Source organism: Engystomops pustulosus, chromosome 6, assembly GCF_040894005.1.
Source record: "Engystomops pustulosus chromosome 6, aEngPut4.maternal, whole genome shotgun sequence".
In the NCBI taxonomy this organism is placed as follows: Eukaryota; Metazoa; Chordata; class Amphibia; order Anura; family Leptodactylidae; genus Engystomops; species Engystomops pustulosus.
The window spans coordinates 20109686-20125982 of NC_092416.1; the positions used below are offsets into that span (position 1 = coordinate 20109686).

General features: G+C 42.5%; 2 protein-coding genes across 3 annotated transcripts in view; one reads left to right on the forward strand and one right to left on the reverse strand.

Annotated features, from left to right (window-relative positions):
• LOC140134626 (zonadhesin-like) overlaps positions 1–584 on the reverse strand; it is a 29303-nt gene extending 28719 nt beyond the window's left edge. Inside the window, exon 1 of one of the 2 annotated variants that reach the window (XM_072155071.1) lies at positions 343–584. The gene's annotated coding sequence lies outside the window, so the exon portion shown is untranslated. The remainder of the gene's footprint in view (positions 1–342) is intronic. The other variant, XM_072155072.1, reaches the window with a different exon arrangement.
• Positions 585–10660: 10076 nt separating this feature from the next.
• Positions 10661–14459, forward strand: LOC140134629 (uncharacterized). Its single transcript, XM_072155074.1, has 9 exons — positions 10661–10767; positions 11333–11752; positions 12061–12099; positions 12383–12427; positions 12639–12767; positions 12876–12926; positions 13134–13644; positions 13769–13920; positions 14049–14459. Exons 2-7 carry the CDS (start codon positions 11334–11336, stop codon positions 13192–13194), a joined length of 744 nt encoding a protein of 247 aa, XP_072011175.1. The 5' UTR covers positions 10661–10767; position 11333; the 3' UTR covers positions 13195–13644; positions 13769–13920; positions 14049–14459.
• The last annotated feature ends 1838 nt before the right edge of the window (positions 14460–16297 follow it).

Here is a 16297-nt window from a genome sequence, read left to right on the forward strand (position 1 = left end):
AAGGAGAGAAAAGCCAAGACTCACATACAGCAGTGATCACATAAAAGCGATAAAACAGGAGGCTCTGACACAGAGGAAGAAATATAAAAAGAGAAAAAAACAGACGGTACACAATGAAGATATTTAAGACTAAGAAAGAAATAACACATATTAATTGAAGGATGGCAATAGACAGCAGCATAACCCCTCCGGTAATGGAGCTCTGGATATAACTACATGTGATATCCCGGCTTAAAGATATAGAAACTCTCGGAAGAGAAAGGTAAAGAAATAAAAGCAGAAAGAAACTATAAGCAGAAAAAAAAAAACAAAAGAGAGGGATAAAAAGTGACACCTTCTCACCTTAAAATATAAGGAAAGGAAAAGTTTTGTGATCTTGTAACCAATGGCTCCTGATGGGATAAGGTGCAGTGATTTGTTTTCAGTGTAGAAGGTAATGGTGCAGGAGGAGAGACTGTTACTAGGTATATCCAAGAAGGAGGAGACAGGTGAAGAAAAGGAAGAAGAGAGGAGGAGAGATGTAGAGGAGAAGAAGAGATGTAGAGAGAGGAGAAATGTAGAAGGTGGAGAGATGTTGAGGGAGGAGAGAGGAGGAGAGATGTACAATGGGAGAAGACATGTAGAGAGGGGAGAGATGTAGATAGTGGAGAGTTTTAGAGGGTGGACAGATATAGAGGGGCGAGAGAGGAGGAGAGATGTAGATTTGGAGAAGATATGTAGAAAGAGAAGAAAAGTACAGGGTATAGGGAGGAGGAGAGATGTAGAGGAGGAGAAGATATAGATCATGGAGAGATGATTAGGGAGGAAAGATTTAGATAGAGGAGGAGAGAAGTAGATACAAGAGAGTGGAGGAGAGATGTAGTGGGAGAAAAGAAAAAGAGAGATGAATGGGGAGGGGAGAGGAGGAGAGATGGAGAGAGAGGAGAGATACACATAAATGCAGTATAAACACACTGGGGGTCATTTACTAAGGGCCCGATTCGCGTTTTCCCGACGTGTTACCCGAATATTTCCGATTTGCGCCGATTGTACCTGAATTGCCCCAGGATTTTGGCGCACGCGATCGGAATGTGGCGCATCGGCGCCGGCATGCGCGCAACGGAAATCGGGGGGCGTGGCCGAACGAAAGCCCGACGTATTCGGAAAAAACGCCGCATTTAAAAACCGAAAATGTGTCGCTTGGGGAGCGCTTACCTTCACCTGGTCCAGCTCGGTGTATTCCGGCGCGTTCAGATGATTTTCAGCGCAGCAGCGATATCTGGTGGACGGCGGAGGAACTACCTTTATAAATCCCGGCCGGACCCGAATCCAGCACAGAGAACGCGCTGCTGGATCGCGAATGGGCCGGGTAAGTAAATCTGCCCCATTATATACACACATACAGCATATACATACAGCATATACACACATACAGTATATACAAACATATACAGCATTTTCATACACACCATATAAATTCATAAAATTTATATAAAATATACAGCATTTACATAAACACACATAGAGCAGATACACACATACAGCAGATACACACATACAGCACATGCATATATTTGTAAGTGAGCACAGAATAAAAATGTAAATGAGATCATTGTAAAAATCAATCATCAAAATTATGGGTCAATATCTTTATTGAACAAACTGTTGTACAAATCTTTTTCAGAAATGCAAAGAACAAAATACACTTGTGCTCATATTGGTTTATTGATTTACATTTGCAGATCAGTTCCTTTCTGAGTAAGAACACCTACTGAATATCAATAGTACAACACATTCTTCTATGATAGGGGCAGCTGCTGAAAAGTGCTGTCACGTCTGAGAACCCCTCGCAACATTGATGCAATGTACATGTATAACAAATATAAACGTTTGGGGATACACATGAGGGAAGTGGGTGAGGAAGGGATGGAGTGAGCGTAATATACTGTTTTATTCACCTGCTGTTGTGTTCCAGGATTACAGGGGTACGTGTCATGAAAGTGGGATTGAATGGGGCACATTTACTTACCCGTCCCTGGCGCGATCCCCGATCTGGAATGTCCAACGATAATGAACTCTGCCGCTATTTACTTAGATTGTGCACCCGATATCCTGCATGTGTCGCTTCCCCGCTCAGGTCCGCCGCAGTTCACCTTCTTCTTCCCGGTGTATGGAAGTGCTTGGCTTGCGACACAATTTTAAAGTTAAATCCCGCGCTAAGTCTGAATCCGAAGCCCCCCCCATTTATGTCGCATGAAAGCCAATGCGATTGCACTGTGGCACCTCCCTAGATGAAGAAGTGTAAAGCCCCTGGCACTGTGGCACCTCCCTAGATGAAGAAGTGTAAAGCCCCTGGCACTGTGGCACCTCCCTAGATGAAGAAGTGTAAAGCCCCCGGCACTGTGGCACCTCCCTAGATGAAGAAGTGTAAAGCCCCTGGCGCTGTGGCACCTCCCTAGATGAAAAAGTGTAAAGCCCGTGGCACTGTGGCACCTCCCTAGATGAAGAAGTGTAAAGCCCCTGGCACTGTGGCACCTCCCTAGATGAAGAAGTGTAAAGCCCGTGGCACTGTGGCACCTCCCTAGATGAAGAAGTGTAAATCCCCTGGCACTGTGGCACCTCCCTAGATGAAGAAGTGTAAAGCCCCTGGCACTGTGGCACCTCCCTAGATGAAGAAGTGTAAAGCCCCTGGCGCTGTGGCACCTCCCTAGATGAAGAAGTGTAAAGCCCGTGGCACTGTGGCACCTCCCTAGACGAAGAAGTGTAAAGCCCCTGGCACTGTGGCACCTCCCTAGATGAAGAAGTGTAAAGCCCATGGCACTGTGGCACCTCCCTAGATGTAGAAGTGTAAAGCCCCCGGCACTGTGGCACCTCCCTAGATGAAGAAGTGTAAAGCCCCCGGCACTGTAGCATCTCTCTAGATGAAGAAGTGTAAATCCCCTGGCACTGTGGCACCTCCCTAGATGAAGAAGTGTAAAGCCCGTGGCACTGTGGCACCTCCCTAGATGAAGAAGTGTAAAGCCCATGGCACTGTGGCACCTCCCTAGATGAAGAAGTGTAAAGCCCCTGGCACTGTGGCACCTCCCTAGATGAAGAAGTGTAAAGCCCATGGCACTGTGGCACCTCCCTAGATGTAGAAGTGTAAAGCCCCTGGCACTGTGGCACCTCCCTAGATGAAGAAGTGTAAAGCCCCCGGCACTGTAGCATCTCTCTAGATGAAGAAGTGTAAAGTCCCCGGAACTGTGGCACCTCCCTAGATGAAGAAGTGTAAAGCCCATGGCACTGTGGCACCTCCCTAGATGTAGAAGTGTAAAGCCCATGGCACTGTGGCACCTCCCTAGATGAAGAAGTGTAAAGCCCCCGGCACTGTGGCACCTCTCTAGATGAAGAAGTGTAAAGCCCATGGCACTGTGGCACCTCCCTAGATGTAGAAGTGTAAAGCCCATGGCACTGTGGCACCTCTCTAGATGAAGAAGTGTAAAGCCCATGGCACTGTGGCACCTCTCTAGATGAAGAAGTGTAAAGCCCATGGCACTGTGGCACCTCCCTAGATGTAGAAGTGTAAAGCCCATGGCACTGTGGCACCTCTCTAGATGAAGAAGTGTAAAGCCCATGGCACTGTGGCACCTCCCTAGATGAAGAAGTGTAAAGCCCGTGGCACTGTGGCACCTCCCTAGATGAAGAAGTGTAAAGCCCCCGGCACTGTGGCACCTCCCTAAATGAAGAAGTGTAAAGCCCCTGGCACTGTGGCACTTTCCTAGATGAAGAAGTGTAAAGCCCCCGGCACTGTGGCACCTCCCTAGATGAAGAAGTGTAAAGCCCCCGGCACTGTGGCACCTTCCTAGATGAAGAAGTGTAAAGCCCCGGCACTGTGGCTCCTCCCTAGATGAAGAAGTGTAAAGCCCCCGGCACTGTGGCACCTTCCTAGATGAAGATGTATAAAGCTCATGGCACTGTGGCACCTCCCTAGATGTGGATGGAAAATAAAAATTGATAAGGATTTCAATGCAAAATTGTGCGGATGAGGATAAAGAACCTCGACTAACATCCAAACAAGTCCAAGCTGCCCTGCAGCCCGAGGGCACAATAGTGCCATCTGTACTATCCGTTGGCGTCTGAATGAAAAGGGACTGTTCGGTAGGACTCCCAGGAAGACCCCACTTTTTACACAGAAACATAAAAAAAGCCAGGCTGGAGTTAGCCAAAACTTACCTCAGAAAGCCTAGAACGTTTTGGGAGAATGTAGAAAAAGTAGAGCTTTTTGGGAAAAGGCATCAACATAGAGTTTATCGGAAATAAGAGGCCTTCAAAGAAAAGAACACGGTCCCTACAGTCAGACATGGCGGAGGTTCCCTGATGTTTTGGGGTTGCTTTGCTGCCTCTGGCTCTGGACTGCTGGACTGTGTGCATGGCGTTATGAAGTCTGAGGACTACTAACAAATTTTGCAGCATAATGTAGGGCCCAGTGTGAGAAAGCTGGGTCTCCCTCAGAGGTCATGTGTCTTCCAGCAGGACAGTGACCCAAAACACACTTCAAAAAGCACAAGAAAATGGTTTGAGAGAAAGCGCTGGAGACTTGTAAAGTGGCAGCAATGAGTCCAGTCCTGAACCCCATAGACACCTGCAGAGAGATCTCACAATGGCAGCTTGGAGAAGTCACCTTCACATCTCAGGGACCTGGAGTAGTTTGCCAAAGAAGAATGGTGTAACATTCCTGCAGAACCTTGTAAGAAACTCATTGATGCTCACCGGAAGCTCACTGTCATTTTATCTAAAGGTTGTGCTACCAAATATTAGGCTGAGGGTGCCAATACTTTTGGAGTTTTTGGAGTTTTGTGTAAAATGTTCAATGATTTGATGTTTTTTTCATTATCTTTTGTTTTGTTTTTTTCAATGCAAGCAAAATAAATAAAGATATTAATACAATTTCTGGATGAAAACAAGTATTATCTGACAGAATTGTAATGGTGCCAGTACTTTTGGCCACCGCTGTAGGTTGCTGATGTATTCACATATTCACAGTAAATGTACAAACACACACATATATATATATATATATTATAGACAGATGTATACATTACCACTCGTATAAAATATATGTATCTAGAAAAAATGGAATAAACTTAACTTTGTGTAATTCATAGGGATCCATAATGGAAGGTTTGGGAATGTTCAGTTTAAGTTCTTGTACAGATAATAGAGATCCTCTGACGTTGTAGGAAATACAGGAGACGGGTGAAGACTCCAGATGGCAGAGACAGAACATAACAGGTGACGCTGTGCCAGGTGGTGGATGCCCCGCAGCAGTCAGGGTGAGCCAAGTAAGTACAAGGAGTCCTGTATTGTCTGTGGTACATGGCTGCAGGGGATCGGTATTTCCTTGTATTCGGTGGCATAAACAAGATACCATTGGCCCTGGTGTGAAATTTGGATAAGGGCCCCATATACCTAAACCGTTGCTGCTGCCGTCATCCCACGCATTACATTTGAGAATAAACCAATCTGCTACACAGACATATACTCACAGCACCAAAAATATATACCATGTATATACTGTCTAGGAATAGCACCTTATATAACTTCTTTGCAGAAGCCCCACTTATTCATATACTGCGCAGCAGCCTCTCCTCACACATGTTATGTGAAGCAGCCGCCACTCATAAATGAAATTTCCAACAAACTTTCTTCACAAACATAATGTCCATCGGCCTCCCCAAACAAGAAAAATGTGCAGCAGCTCCCCTCACTAATGAAATGTCCAGCAGCCTCCCCTCACTAATGAAATGTCCAGCAGCCTCTCCTTATTAATAAAAATGTCCAGCAGCCTCCCCTCACTAATTAAATGTCCAGCAGCCTCCCCTCACTAATTAAATGTCCAGCAGCCTCCCCTCACTAATTAAATGTCCAGCAGCCTACCCTCACAAATGAAATGTCCAGCTCCCTACCCTTATTAATGAAATGTCCTGCAGCCTCCCCTCACTAATGAAATGTCCAGCAGCCTCACTAATGAAATGTCCAGCAGTCTACCCTTATTAACCCCTTCATGCTCCGTGGCGGATATAGCTGTGAAGGGTGTATGAAAAGGGCTCACGGGCTGAGCCCTCTTCATACAGAGATGGGCTTGGCTGCATATCGCAGCAAAGACCCGTCACTAACACCCGCGGACGGTGCTTGCACCGATCGCGGGGGTTAACCTGTTGTTTGCCGCCGGCAAAGTCGCTGGCGGCACTGTAAGCATGGCGGCGCATGGGGCCGCCATCTTACCTCCGAACACCTGAACATCATCAGGGAGCGGTGATTGGTTGTGATGGTAGCCTCGGGTCTTTGTTTGACCTGAGGCTCAATGGCTTCTGCATATTCATTACAATGACCCAGTGGCTCATTGTAATGTATAGTGTGCAGAAATGCCATATACTGCGATACAGTAGTATTGCAGTATATGGTAGGAACGATCAGACCATCTAGGGTTAATGTACCCTATATGTTCTAAGATATAGGGGAAAAAAAACAGAAAAAAAAATGTCAAAAATTAATATTAATTAATAAATAAAATATTAAAAGTTCAAATCACCCCCCTTTCCCTAGAAGTGATATAAATTTTAATAACCAGTAAAAATCACAGACACATTAGGTATCGCCACGTCCCAAAATGCCCCATCTATCAAAATATAAAAACAGTTATAATCGGCGGAGACCTCCGAGACGGGAAATGGCGCCCAAATGTCCAAAATGCAACTTTTACACCTATTTAAATGTCATAAAAAATATTTAAAAAATTTATCAAAATGTCACACAGTCCTCAAAATGGAAGCATTGAAAGCGTCGGCTAATTTCTCAAAAAATAACACATCACACATCTCTGTACACCAAGGTATAAATAACATCGCAGGAAAGTAAAATTTGTTACGCACAAAATAAGCCCTCAGACATCTCTGTACATGGAAAAATGAAAAAGTTTTGGATTTTTGAAGATGAAGAGCGAGAAATGAGCGAAAATACCCTGCGTCCTTAAGGGGTTAATGAAATGTCTAGCAGCCTCCCCTCACTAATGAAATGTCTAGCAGCCTCCCCTTACTAATGAAATGTCTAGCAGCATCCCCTCACTAATGAAATGTCTAGCAGCATCCTCATTATTCAAATGTCCCCACTGGGCCCCTTATCCTATTAAAAGAAAAAAATAAACTACCACAAAATGTACTTACCTCCCATGCTCCGGCTTCCTCTTCTCCCTCAGTAATGCTGCAGAGTAGACATAGACACGTCCATGCATCCTATGGCGGCGGTATTAGTGAACATACATGTCTCTGCCTTGGAATCATAGAATGTGTATTTGTTTCTTATGTGCAGGAGCATAACAAAACTCCGTTGGGCCCTGATGTGAACTTTTGATTGGGGCCCCATATACCTAAATTCTCACTGCCACCCCCATCCTGCTCATCACAATTGGGAATATACGTATGTATTCACAGCACCGTACTCTAACTCTTACCAAACTCTTATCATACTCTTATCATACTCTTACTCTTACCATACCGTACTCTTACCATACTCTTATCATACTCTTATCATACTCTTACCATACTCTTATCATACCGTACTCTTACCATACTCTTATCATACTCTTATCATACTCTTACCATACTCTTATCATACTCTTATCATACTCTTACCATACTCTTACCATACACTTACCATACTCTTACCATACTCTTACCATACACTTACCATACTCTTACCATACTCTTATCATACTCTTATCATACTCTTACCATACTCTTATCATACTCTTACCATACTCTTACCATACTCTTACCATACTCTTACCATACACTTACCATACTCTTACCATACTCTTATCATACTCTTATCATACTCTTACCATACTCTTATCATACTCTTACCATACTCTTACCATACTCTTACCATACTCTTATCATACTCTTATCATACTCTTACTCTTACCATACCGTACTCTTACCATACTCTTATCATACTCTTACCATACTCTTATCATACTCTTACCATACTCTTACCATACTCTTACCATACTCTTACCATACTCTTACCATACTCTTATCATACTCTTACCATACTCTTACCATACTCTTATCATACTCTTATCATACTCTTACCATACTCTTACCATACTCTTATCATACTCTTACCATACTCTTATCATACTCTTATCATACTCTTACCATACTCTTACCATACACTTATCATACTCTTACCATACTCTTATCATACTCTTACCATACTCTTACCATACTCTTATCATACTCTTACCATACTCTTACCATACTCTTATCATACTCTTACCATACTCTTATCATACTCTTACCATACTCTTATCATACTCTTACCATACTCTTATCATACTCTTACCATACTCTTATCATACTCTTACCATACTCTTATCATACTCTTATCATACTCTTATCATACTCTTACCATACTCTTATCATACTCTTACCATACTCTTATCATACTCTTATCATACTCTTACCATACTCTTACCATACTCTTATCATACTCTTACCATACTCTTATCATACTCTTATCATACTCTTATCATACTCTTACCATACTCTTACCATACTCTTATCATACTCTTACCATACTCTTACCATACTCTTATCATACTCTTATCATACTCTTACCATACTCTTACCATACTCTTATCATACTCTTACCATACTCTTACCATACTCTTACCATACTCTTATCATACTCTTACCATACTCTTACCATACTCTTATCATACTCTTACCATACTCTTACCATACTCTTATCATACTCTTACCATACTCTTATCATACTCTTACCATACTCTTATCATACTCTTACCATACTCTTATCATACTCTTACCATACTCTTATCATACTCTTACCATACTCTTATCATACTCTTATCATACTCTTATCATACTCTTACCATACTCTTATCATACTCTTACCATACTCTTATCATACTCTTATCATACTCTTACCATACTCTTACCATACTCTTATCATACTCTTACCATACTCTTATCATACTCTTATCATACTCTTATCATACTCTTACCATACTCTTACCATACTCTTATCATACTCTTACCATACTCTTACCATACTCTTATCATACTCTTATCATACTCTTACCATACTCTTACCATACTCTTATCATACTCTTACCATACTCTTACCATACTCTTACCATACTCTTATCATACTCTTATCATACTCTTACCATACTCTTATCATACTCTTACCATACTCTTACCATACACTTATCATACTCTTACCATACTCTTATCATACTCTTACACCAGAGATCAAAATTAGAGAGTAACACACAATTTCCTAAATGTCAAGGCCCTGGTGTTATGAAATGTGCTTAAAATGCTCATTTTACTCATGTTATGATATAGTCTGCTTGTTCATACTATATACTATAATACTACTGCAATGTTACTGATGATCTCTAATAATCTGTGATTTATCATTATGATTATACATGGAAAGCCTATGAGTCTCTATGAGACTACAGGCTGCCGTGACAACCGATCGCCACCCTCCAATGATTTCACGGGGGGCAGCAATCGGCTATCCAAGATGGCAGCGCCCATCAGCTGCAATATCCACACTTAAAACTGCCTAAAGAACGAGAGGGGGGGGGGGGGGGCTGGCTATGACATCCATGCTAGAGGCGTGCATATTTAAGATAATACCAAAGCACCAAGCCATCTGTATTTTTTCTTTGCGGAAAATGCTTATTCACAGTATAAGCCAAGATCAGATCCTGGATCAGTATAACAAATGTTTAGTTAAAAAAGCCCCTTCCCAAGTGGTAGATATCTTTATATAGACAATCTTTATTAGTAGTTATACCCACCACTAGGAGTAGTTCTACACATAACCTTGTGATAAGTTGTAACTAAATTGTAACCAGAGTCTCCGGTTAGGACACGATCTGTTACAGGTTCTGACCACGTGGAAACATTGTAGCAGAAGTAGTTTATAGAATTGGTATAAAGATGAATCCGCTCAGAGATTGTACAACACTGATATCTGCTTAGTAGGTGAGATATAAAGTACTGGGCAGATATTTCTCCTCCCGCTTTGTGCTGTAGGTAATGATGGAGGAGACGTCAGTGATAATAACTCATAGTAAATGTCCTTTATGTATCTGATACAATAACCTGATCTTTGTTTCTATATCTTTCACTTATCATCAGTTTATTTTCCTAGTTTTCAGGTTTTCTATTATATTTTTTATAGGGAAAATGATGAAATAACAGAAGAAATAACATAAACCCTATAAAAATCCTCCACATCTTCCCATTGTACAAAGACTTTTATGTACAATCCCCGAAACAATTCTTTCCGTTGTTATTACCAATAGCAAAGCAGCCGGAAATAATATATATGGTGGAAAACAAAACACTTTAAATAAAGTTTATTGATAATAGAATGTGGTGTTGGCTCCTCCCCTTACATCACCCTGCTTTTTGATTGGCTGCCTTATCATTCTAGAAAAGCTTCTGCTGCTTATGATGTCATGGAATGTTGTGGCGCTGGCTCCTCCCTCCTACAATATGACATCACACGGCTTTATAAGGAGCTGCGGAACTAAGAATCCTCTGAGGGTTTGTTGTAGGTGTTGGAGGTAAGTTCACTATGTCCTCAGCTCCAGTTTTGTCCTTCATTTTCTTCTATCGTGTCTCCTCCTCTTTAGTAATGGCCACTTCTTTCTTTTTCCTCTGTTGTAGAGTTGGTGTCGGTGAGATATAGAGTGCGATTGCGGTAAGTTCATCTTTCTTGTAAATGTACAATGTCTTCCTGCAGCCACCACTAGGGGGAGCTCACTGTATACAGGTCCCTCTGTATATAATAATCAGTGTATAAGTCTGTATGTAGTGAGCGCCCCCTTGTGGTGGCTGTAAGATGCATATTAAGAACTAGATGTGGCAACCCCACCCCCCTGAGTTTTGCTCTAGAGCCCCTCTATATTACTGATAACTGTGGACAATAGAGGGAAGGGTATTGAATGCAGTTTTATAGTAAATTGTATTTTGGGTCCCCATTGGTACCTTTTCTGGGTTCATGAACCTTTCACTGAACCGTTGGGTGCTGTAGAGGTCCGCTATGGTTGTTAGATATCAGGGTCTTATAGATCAGGTATAGTAGAAGGGATACTGAGAGAGGACTAAAGATGATGATGAAAAATCAAGCCAAAAATAGAGGGAACCATAAAGTCTTCACATCTTAGGTTGAGATATTGGGTACAAGTTGATGATGTCTATTATGTCTCCATCTATAGAGATCGTAGAGGATGTTCTGGGCACTAATTATCTTTTTTTACTTACAGAATGGATGACTACGAGGAGGCAGAGGTGGAGGAGTTTGTGATGGAGGAGGATAATAACATCGGAGAGGAGGAGATGGAGGAGACAGGAGTGGAGGCGATTTACATCAGGCCGGAGGAGAGTGATGAAGAGGAGGGTAACATCGGAGATGATGAGGAGGAGACGGAGGTGGAGGAGACAGGAGTGGAGGCGATTTACATCAGGCCGGAAGAGAGTGATGAAGAGGAGGGTAACATCGGAGAGCGAGAGGAGGAGGAGGTGGAAGAGACAGAAGTGGAGGCGATTTACATCAGGCAGGAGGAGAGTGATGAAGAGGAGGGTAACATCGGAGATGATGAGGAGGAGGAGGTGGAAGAGACAGGAGTGGAGGCGATTTACATCAGGCCGGAAGAGAGTGATGAAGAGGAGGAGGAGATGGCGATGTAAGTAAATCTGTGACTCATTTCATTATTTACTTAGGACATTGTGTAGAGGAAAGTCCAATCGATAATATGCAGCTTATAATATCCCGACCATCATATTCCCCAGCGTCACCATCATACATGAGACACCTATAGAGGAAAGACCCCAATATCTCTCCCAGTGTAACACAGGACATAGAGGCACATGAGGTCTTGTACATGATCTGATTGGTTGTTCCGATGGGAATATATAGTGACGTCACATTGTATTATGTCTATGACGGAGAATCTCCTGTATATATCATGTATCTCATCATGTTCCCCAACAGGTGGTGGAGGCGCGTGGCCATGTCTGACCAGCCAGTACGGTAATTACATGATACTACTGTTCTGTATAAGATTCTGAACTTATATGAAGGGGTTAATTCTGTTGGTACTTTATAGATAATACATATGGATATAGATATTTATTATAATTTGATATAATGGATATAGATATTTATTATAATTTGTAAATTTCTATTTTGGGAACCAGTCATAAAGGAGATGTAGGGTATAGGGGGGACATGAGGTCTAAAAGGGGATACAAGGGGTAAATGGGGGACATGTACGGGGCAGTTCCAGTAACCAGCGCTGTGTTTTCTATTTTAGGATAAGAACAGTGATGAAGTTGAGACCATTTGCACTTGATACCATGTAAGTTTATGATCTCACAAACTTTGTTACATCCTATAACAGTTACCATCACACACTGGATTATTGTGGTTCATCCCATTCTGTTATATGGAGGAATATAGAACCACTATAGACAATTCTTATCCAGTCTTCATATAATCTGCACCTAGTAGTGGTTATAGAAAAATCAGATTCATCAATAGAGAAATCATTTATGTTTTGTATCGTATAGCGAGGAGGATGCACAGGAAGAGGAGGAGGGTGCACAGGAAGAGGAGGAGGATGCTCAGGAAGAGGAGGAGGAAGCTCAGGAAGAGGAGGAGCAAGTGGTTGCAGAGGTGGAGGAAGTGAGTCCGAGAAGGTGAGTGTACAGAGCTCAGATATTAAAAAATGTTTATATACAGAGTATATACTATATATATACTTAGTACTAATGATCCTACATTATTTTCTGTATTTTCTGTTATAGACCTTTAGGACAGGAGGTGATGGAGGTCGGGGCGACTGAAGAGTCTCCCCTGTAAGTATATAAAAGAAATAGGACTGAATATATATTGCTGGAGTGCACATAGGGGGTCACATACTTTTCTGTGTTGAGCTCTGCCACTCTGAGTATCCACAGAACATGACCCAGAACAATGTCAATGTATAGAACCTCCTAGACTGTTCCTGGGACACGTCCTCCATGATATGGAGATGGTTTATCTACTTATTTTTTTTCCTTTAGGCCAAGACGCAGGTGGTGGAGACCAAAGTGTTTCCAGAATGGAAGCAGCAAGAAGAGGTAAGTGATATTTCTCTTGAAGGGATTTTCCCAACAAGTTAGGCCCTGTCCACTAGATAGGCGATCTCCGTCAGCTCCATAGAGATGTATGAAGCAGAACGGTCATGCACGGACGTCTGCTCCATCAATCTCGGAGGGGACAAGGGGTCCGACAGAGGTACCTGGGACCACATCGGACCCCTCATTTTTGTGATCTGTGGTGGTCTCCTCCACCGGTCAGCCAGTTAGTCCCTAACTTGCTTGGTGGGAAAACCCCTTTAAAGAGTCTTGCAAATGTATATATAGAAAGCCCCCATTGTGTATCAATTCTCTTCTCGGGCAGGAGGGTACGGGGTGTACATGTTCTAGCACCAGGGTCTCCCCTATATGTTCCTATACAATGACATATTAATAATGAAATATTATCTTTCTGCAGCAGAAGCAGCAGCAGCAGGGGAGAGAGAAGACCTTCAAGGTAAATACCCAACTTTCTAAAACTCTTTTCACTTCTATCTTATGAGGCGATATTCAGATGATGGTAGAGGGTCTCCACATCAAGTCTCATCAGTTATATTGTCACTTGGTCTTGTCTCTTGCAGGTTCCTCAGATTCCTCCTGTGTTGCATCAGCATAGACACGGTAGAGTAGAAGAACCATGAAGATACATGAGGAGGACAAGTCCCTGGGCCCTGACTACTGTAACAGCTCTCCAGATGCTGCCACCCTCACCTAGACATTAATGGGATCCATGGTAAGTCTTCTCCATGTAGTGGTGCTCCTTTCCCAGGTGGAAGACTCCCAGCATCATAAGGCTGATGGTAGAGGGTCTTCACATGAGGACTCACCAGTAACAACTTCTCTTGGTTTTGTCTCTTGCAGGTTCCTCCATTTCAACTACTAAAAACATGGAGTAGAACCACCAGATCCTTGGCTCTGCCATCCTGAAGGAAGACATGAACGGCATCAATAATCACCGTTCTTATAGATGGAAGAGTCTCTTCTGTGTCTTCCATTGGGCAGAGCCTCTGTTACTTTGTTCCTGGTTATTTCTTCTGCATCTGATATGTTGGAATTGATCTGAAAGAGGAGAGAAGTTCTGCTCCACTCATCAGCAGAAGACTTCCAGCGTAGGATACAGGAGAAAGACAAGTCCCCTGCCTTCTGTAAAGCCCTCCAGATGCTGCTCCCCTCACCAAGACATTGCTGTGATCCATGGTAAGACTTCTCCTTGGAAGAGTCCAAGCAGCTTCAAGATGATGGTAGAGGGTCTCCACATCAGGGTTCACCAGTAACACTTTCTCCTGGTCTTGTCTCCTGCGGGTTCCTCCGGTTCCTTCTTTGCTGCCGCCATCTAGAAACTATGGAGAAGAAGCATCTGATCCCTGCTCCGGCCATCCTGTGGGAAGACATGAACAGACCCATTTCTATAGAGAGATGACTTGGAACCAGCACAGATGTGTCATCCTTAACTGCATCCAGTGTTAATTATACTACATTATATATATTACAAAAATAAAGCACTAAAATATAATGAAGGAGTTTTTCAGTCCTTTATACAACATTTGAAAACCTCCACTGAGGGTCATAGTTGCTTCACTGTCACGGAGCCCCCACAAGATGTATCTGCATCACATCCAGTATCCAGTGATGTATGTAGCAGGGCTGTGTGTGTTCTGTCACATGAATAATCCTACAAGACAGTGAGAGGAGGGGTAATTGTTCTGTGTTACATACTATAAAGGGGCAATCTAGTTCCGGATGCTTTAAAGGGGATGTAAAAAACGGTCAAAACCGGTTGCGCTTTTAAGCAGACTGAAAATGCATGCCTAAAAACGGACCAAAAAAAAGTAAGAGACCGGCTCCAACACTTCATCAGGCACTGCTTTTTATTCAGTGATAGACAATTGATACTAGATACAGGAGAGATATACTACAAGAAAAAACATGTGTATATAGGACCAAAAATGCTTTATTAAACAATACAAATGATAAAAACACTAAAAAAGCTATAAGAAGCTCAACAATACAAATCCTGTGTACAGGGCAAAATAGAAGGTACAAATAGACGGCAATGTGCTAATTAGCTCCAAGGAAGCTCAATAATATGGTACCAAAGAATCAATAAACATTGGAGCAGAGAAAGGGCATTAGTGCAGAATCAATGTTACAAACATCATGAGATAGTTACATAGTATTACATAGTTTTACAGTCATGTGGTCATGAGTCAAAATAGCCCATCTGAGACACAGGAGAGGAACCCCACGCGTATCGCCTGACAAGCAGGCTTCCTCAGGGGATGTCCGTGCACAACAAACAGTGCGCCCTCTTATAGTCGCTATGGCCTGGGAGGAGAGACCGGTAGGGAGATCACATCCGGGTGCCGGCCACGCCCACCAGATGCCGTGACTCAGACAAAGTAAAAGATATAGTAATTAATAAGAGGTATGTCATGGAGCATATTACATCCACATCTAAGCTAAGTCTAATGGTCAAACACTGAAGCAGCAAAGTTTACACATCCCCAATGTATAATGTTCGCCGACCGGAAGTACGTCATATGCGAACTTTTTTCTTGTAATATATGTGATTTCTTGATGTGTGGATGTGATATTACATAAAAATCCAGTCCCCGTTTATTTTGAATGTGTATAACTCTTGCAGGAGGCTTGGAACCCCAATGCCCCTGTGTTTCTGGACTGTTTTTGATATTTATTTTTTTAACAATTTTTTTGGTGACCACTTCTTATTCTGAAATATTCTCTGTAGTAGGTGCGTCTTCACAAGTGGACACACGATGGATTTGCAGACGAGGGCAGCATCATGGAATACTCATTCTGTGGGCATTTTTAACGAACGTAATGACAACACTGGAAATTTGGAGTTTATCAACTTATCGAATGAACTGATGAATGCACATAAGGTACTAACAAGGGTATGGTGGAACATCCGTAGCCCAGAAGAATACCTTAAATTACACATATTCCCAAGAGGTCTGAGAGTACAGATATTTCCATCCTGGGAGGTAGATCCCCAAGAAAAGGATAATATGTTATTATGTTAATAATATGTTATTAGACTGGGACAGAATCTTTATTAATCATCAGCGGGAGCACATTAAGACACTCGA

Bases quoted from the DNA above. Each gene is read 5' to 3' on its own strand.
- LOC140134629 (XM_072155074.1), top strand. From the start codon at position 11,334: ATGGATGACTACGAGGAGGCAGAGGTGGAGGAGTTTGTGATGGAGGAG. The intron at 11,753-12,060 runs GTAAGTAAATCT...GTTCCCCAACAG, and splicing joins GAGGAGGAGGAGATGGCGAT to GTGGTGGAGGCGCGTGGCCA. The intron at 12,927-13,133 runs GTAAGTATATAA...TTTTTCCTTTAG, and splicing joins GCGACTGAAGAGTCTCCCCT to GCCAAGACGCAGGTGGTGGA.